Below are 4,594 nucleotides of genomic sequence, written 5' to 3' on the forward strand. Positions count from 1 at the left end.
TGAGATGATGACTAATATCTTATTTAAATCATGTTTAAATTGCATCTAGAGGCAGTGGCGACTTTAGGTTATGAGGTAAGGGGTCCCGTGACCTCACTAGTTTTTCGAAATTTATCACAAAATTTTTAATTTTTTTTGTATAGGATACCACTAAATATAATAATGGGACCCCATAAATTTTTTGAGATTATAGTTTAATAGTTTGGACTACTAAAATGTTTGAAATTAGCCCACTTATAATTTCATAGTATGTGCCATTGAATATATTATATATAAAAATAAACAAACTCTTGTCAAATTCCTATTCTAATTCTTTTTGACTTCCTTCTACATCACAATTTCTTACGGTTGTATCTCCAATCCTTCATCCTAAGGATGTAAGGTCATATCCATATCAAATTAGTTTTTTTTATCCATATTCATATTCATTTAAATATAGTTCAACCATCTATATCAATATCTAGTAGATTAAGCTGGTTAATGGATATCCAATGAATATTTAAGAAATCTTATAATATTTTCAAATATATAATAAAAACGTAAACGTAATATAACATGACGTAATTTAAAATTCTTCTACTAGAATGTGTAATGTACTAATGTTTGTCTAATAGTGAACATAATTTGTTAAATTTACTATCAAATATATATTATGACAATTATGTGTAATTTTTATGTTGAGATATACATGTTTTATTGTGAGTACTAATAATGAATTCATTATATGGTTGCAATTAAGATGTATGTGTAATAGCAAATATATTTATAATAGTTACTGTATATGAATCCCTAATCCCATCACGCATAACTACCTAACTATTGGACATGGGTTAAAATACTATTGTAAAATTGCTATTGTATAGGCAATTGCTACTTTAACATTGATAATGTGAAATTGCTACTGTATATGCTATTAATTGATACTCCATATGAACAAACCTTATATTTTACGAGTATTATTCAATTTTATGTTTGCGTTTTGGGTGCGACCCGACCCGACTCGATTTGACCCAACACATTCAATATTTTATGCAAAAAAGCTATCGAATAAATTTTTAGGACCCCATTGAGTTTTGATCATAGAATCGCCAATGTCCGGAGGAGTCTTAGGGAAGAAGTATACTTATTTGGTCGTACTTCTACTTAAAATATATTATCAAAGCCAGGTTCCTTAATTAACTTTACCAAAACATCCAATATTTATAGTCTTCCCACCAGGGTTACACCACAATCATCACACCATCTCGTTAATTAAACATGTTTAAATTCCTAGCAAAAAAGAACACTTCATCAAACAAAAACCAAACTCATGTTTCAATCACACTTTCAAATCACCTGCTGAACAAATCCCGCAACTCTAACGTTGTTTTCTCTCCGCTTTCAATCCATGTGGTTCTTAACGTGATCGCGGCTGGTTCCAAAGGCCAAACACATAACCAGTTGCTATCTTTTTTGAAAGCGAAAAATATCAATGAACTCAATGCTCTCTCTTCACAGCTTGTGTCCATGATCATGGTAGATGGTAGCCCGGTTGGTGGGCCACGGTTGTCTTTTGCAAATGGGGTTTGGGTTGAGCAAACTGTTTCTCTTAAACCTTCTTTTAAAAAGGTTGTGGAAACTGTTTATAAAGCTGCTTGTAATCAAGTCGATTTTCAAACCAGGGTCAGTTCTATTTTACTCGCGTTTGTTTCATTAATATTTTGAATGTTTAAATTCTCAATACTCAGTTTAATTCCTGCTCAAAATAATCAAACTCAGAGAAGTAAGGGGTGTTCATCGGTTTTTGGTTTTTCGGTTTATTCGGTTCGATTTTTTCGATTTTGAAACTTATAAAATCAAAACCTAAAATCAAACCGAAACCAAATTGAAATATCAAAACCATAACCAAAACCGAACCGAAAACCGAATTTGGTTTCGGTTTGGTTTCGGTTAAAACCGAAACTCACTAAAAATTAAAATCATAACCAGCATAAACTTACATATAAATTAGGAATAACGGGTGTGGAATTAATTTAAGTATACAGAATATATAACATGTTTATTGTTTGACAAAAATATAGTAATACATCAAATATAATATAAATGTATAAATATTATAATTATAAATATGTTTTAATATGTTATTAATTTGAATTCGGTTTTTAATTCGATTTTCGGTTAACCGAATTTAAAATTTTCAAAACCAAACCAAAAACCGAATTAGAATTCGGTTTCAGTTTCGATCGATCCGAAAACCGTTTAAAAAATTTGGTTTGGTTTTTTTGGTTTAGATTCGATTCGATGTTCGGTTTATTTGGTTTGAAGTCAAATGGTTCACACCCTTAAGTAATATTGTAATAATAGAAATGTACGTGTAGTAAAATAAATATTTAGTACTAGTAATAATTTATAAACACCGCAAAAAAATGGTCATTACTAACCATTTCTTTAGAGATCATTTATTATTTGATCACTAATATTTTTATTTAGATATCATTAAAAAATTAAAAAATTATCACTAAATTTTGTCACTAAATAGCATTGGTGACTTCAAAAAATGATTGTCACTAATATATAGAAATAGATACCAAAACGTGGTCACTCATTTAAAAAAAATAGACACCAAAAAATTGTAGTTTCAAAACACCGGATCAAGTAATTAATTATGTGAGTTTGTTTCTCATAGTCATGTTAATTACCAATCAAAGGGTCATTGGCGTAGCGTTATCGAGGTAGCTCATCAACTTTAAAATTGTGAGTTTGAGTCCCGTGACGCACTATTTGTAATTGGATATGTATTTGCCGTTCTAAATAAAGTCTTGTTAATCTCAGTAAATATAAATGACTTCGAAACATCCACAGAAGTCCCTTAAAAGTCCCTACTAGGTGGGATTTTGAAGAAGTCAGACAAGTCCTGGACTAGTCTACGACATGGTCGATTTATTCGGTCAAAATTGTTAAGAGTTCAATTTAGTCGGTTAAAGTCAGATGTATTAGTTCAAAGGCGGATTGATTCGGTAAAAGTAAACCAAATGAATATAAAGTCAAAGTTGGTCAACGTCAAACTAGTCTCTGACTAGTCTCTGACTTGGACGATTCATTTCTACATGTTTTCTGACTGGCTAGTCCCGATTAGTAACTTTATAACTCAAAAACATTTTCCTTATACATACAGTGATTGCTAATGGTTACATGTACGTTTCTGATTGTTGATGAAGGCCGGTGAGGTAGCTAACGAAGTGAATTTGTGGGCGGAAAGACAAACTAATGGTCTCATTAAAGACATCCTTCCTCCTGGTGCAATTAACAACTCTACGAGGCTAATATTTGCTAATGCAATTTATTTTAAGGGAGCCTGGTGTGAGAAGTTTGACCCATCAAACACTAAAGACTTTGACTTCCACCTTCTTGATGGTAGCAAAGTTTTAGTACCGTTCATGACAAGCAAGGAAGAACAGTTCGTGAGTAAATATGATAATTTCAAAGTATTGGCACTTCCATATGAAAATGGTAATGATAAACGGCGTTTTACAATGTACATCTACCTCCCAGATGTAAAAGACGGCCTCCCATCTTTGATACAGAAAGTCGCTTCACAATCTGACTTCTTGGAGCATCACATTCCACACCAAAAAGTAGAGATTGGGCAATTTTTAATCCCTAAGTTTAAGATCTCATTTGGGTTTGAAGCTTCTGACATGTTGAAAGAATTAGGCCTCGTGTTGCCTTTTAGTAGCACGGAAGGTTTGAGTGAAATGGGCAACACTTATGCGGATGAAAAGTTATATGTTTCAAGCATTCAGCATAAATCATTTGTGGAGGTGAATGAAGAAGGTACGGAAGCTGCAGCAGTCACTGGAGCCGTCATGATGTTGTGTGCCTTGGAAGAGACTTATGATACGGTTGATTTTGTGGCGGATCATCCATTTTTGTTCGTGATTAAAGAAGATACGAGTGGAGCCGTGCTGTTTATGGGTCAGGTTGTTGACCCAACTATCAATTGATCGGGTTGTTGCATTTTTGTGTATTGTGTATTGAGCAAGGAAAAAGTGACTTAAGTGAGATTTGTGTGGCGAACTACCTCTTTATACTCCATTAACCATGCAAACTAGTGGTGAAAGTTCTCATCGAGCGTGGTAGATAGGAGATGAGAGGCAACGCACAAAAAGTTCTCACAAGTCAAGTTACTGTTTGCTTGATGGTTGTATTTGTTTCTAAATAAGTTATTTTATATAAGTTGCATTCAACATATTATAACATGTACCATGTTTATATTGAGTTATTGACTGTTGAGACAATTAAGGGATCGGGAAAAACAGAGGTGGTCGTTTTCACGACAACCAACGATAAATAAAACGGAACAAGATGCTCTACTAAAGAACATACATACATAAATATGTACATATGTTTCTCAGAAAGTAAAAAAACTTTGACAAACGTATGGCACACTTGCTCTTAACCAGTTAATTTTCATCTAATACATTACTTATAATTATTAATCCAATTTAATATATAAATTTTTTTTTAACTTTTGGTTCACTCAATTCGCGTGGCACGCATTAGTTCACTGACCAAATTTTTTTAAAAAAATTTAATTAATGGACGATTTCAAGAT

At 32.5% G+C, this 4,594-nt stretch overlaps 1 protein-coding gene across 1 annotated transcript; it reads left to right on the forward strand.

The window, feature by feature from the left end:
* Window positions 1-1,251: 1,251 nt before the first annotated feature.
* LOC139848356 (serpin-ZX-like) lies at window positions 1,252-4,238 on the forward strand. The gene is made up of 2 exons (XM_071838088.1): window positions 1,252-1,662; window positions 3,198-4,238. Exons 1-2 carry the CDS (start codon window positions 1,258-1,260, stop codon window positions 3,981-3,983), a joined length of 1,191 nt encoding a protein of 396 aa, XP_071694189.1. The 5' UTR covers window positions 1,252-1,257; the 3' UTR covers window positions 3,984-4,238.
* The last annotated feature ends 356 nt before the right edge of the window (window positions 4,239-4,594 follow it).

The sequence above is a fragment of the Rutidosis leptorrhynchoides genome, chromosome 5 (assembly GCF_046630445.1).
Source record: "Rutidosis leptorrhynchoides isolate AG116_Rl617_1_P2 chromosome 5, CSIRO_AGI_Rlap_v1, whole genome shotgun sequence".
Classification (NCBI taxonomy): Eukaryota; Viridiplantae; Streptophyta; class Magnoliopsida; order Asterales; family Asteraceae; genus Rutidosis; species Rutidosis leptorrhynchoides.

Coding starts and splice junctions, on each gene's coding strand:
- LOC139848356 (XM_071838088.1), top strand. CDS start 1,258: ATGTTTAAATTCCTAGCAAAAAAGAACACTTCATCAAACAAAAACCAA. Junction 1,663..3,197: donor AAGTCGATTTTCAAACCAGG/GTCAGTTCTATT, acceptor TTGTTGATGAAG/GCCGGTGAGGTAGCTAACGA.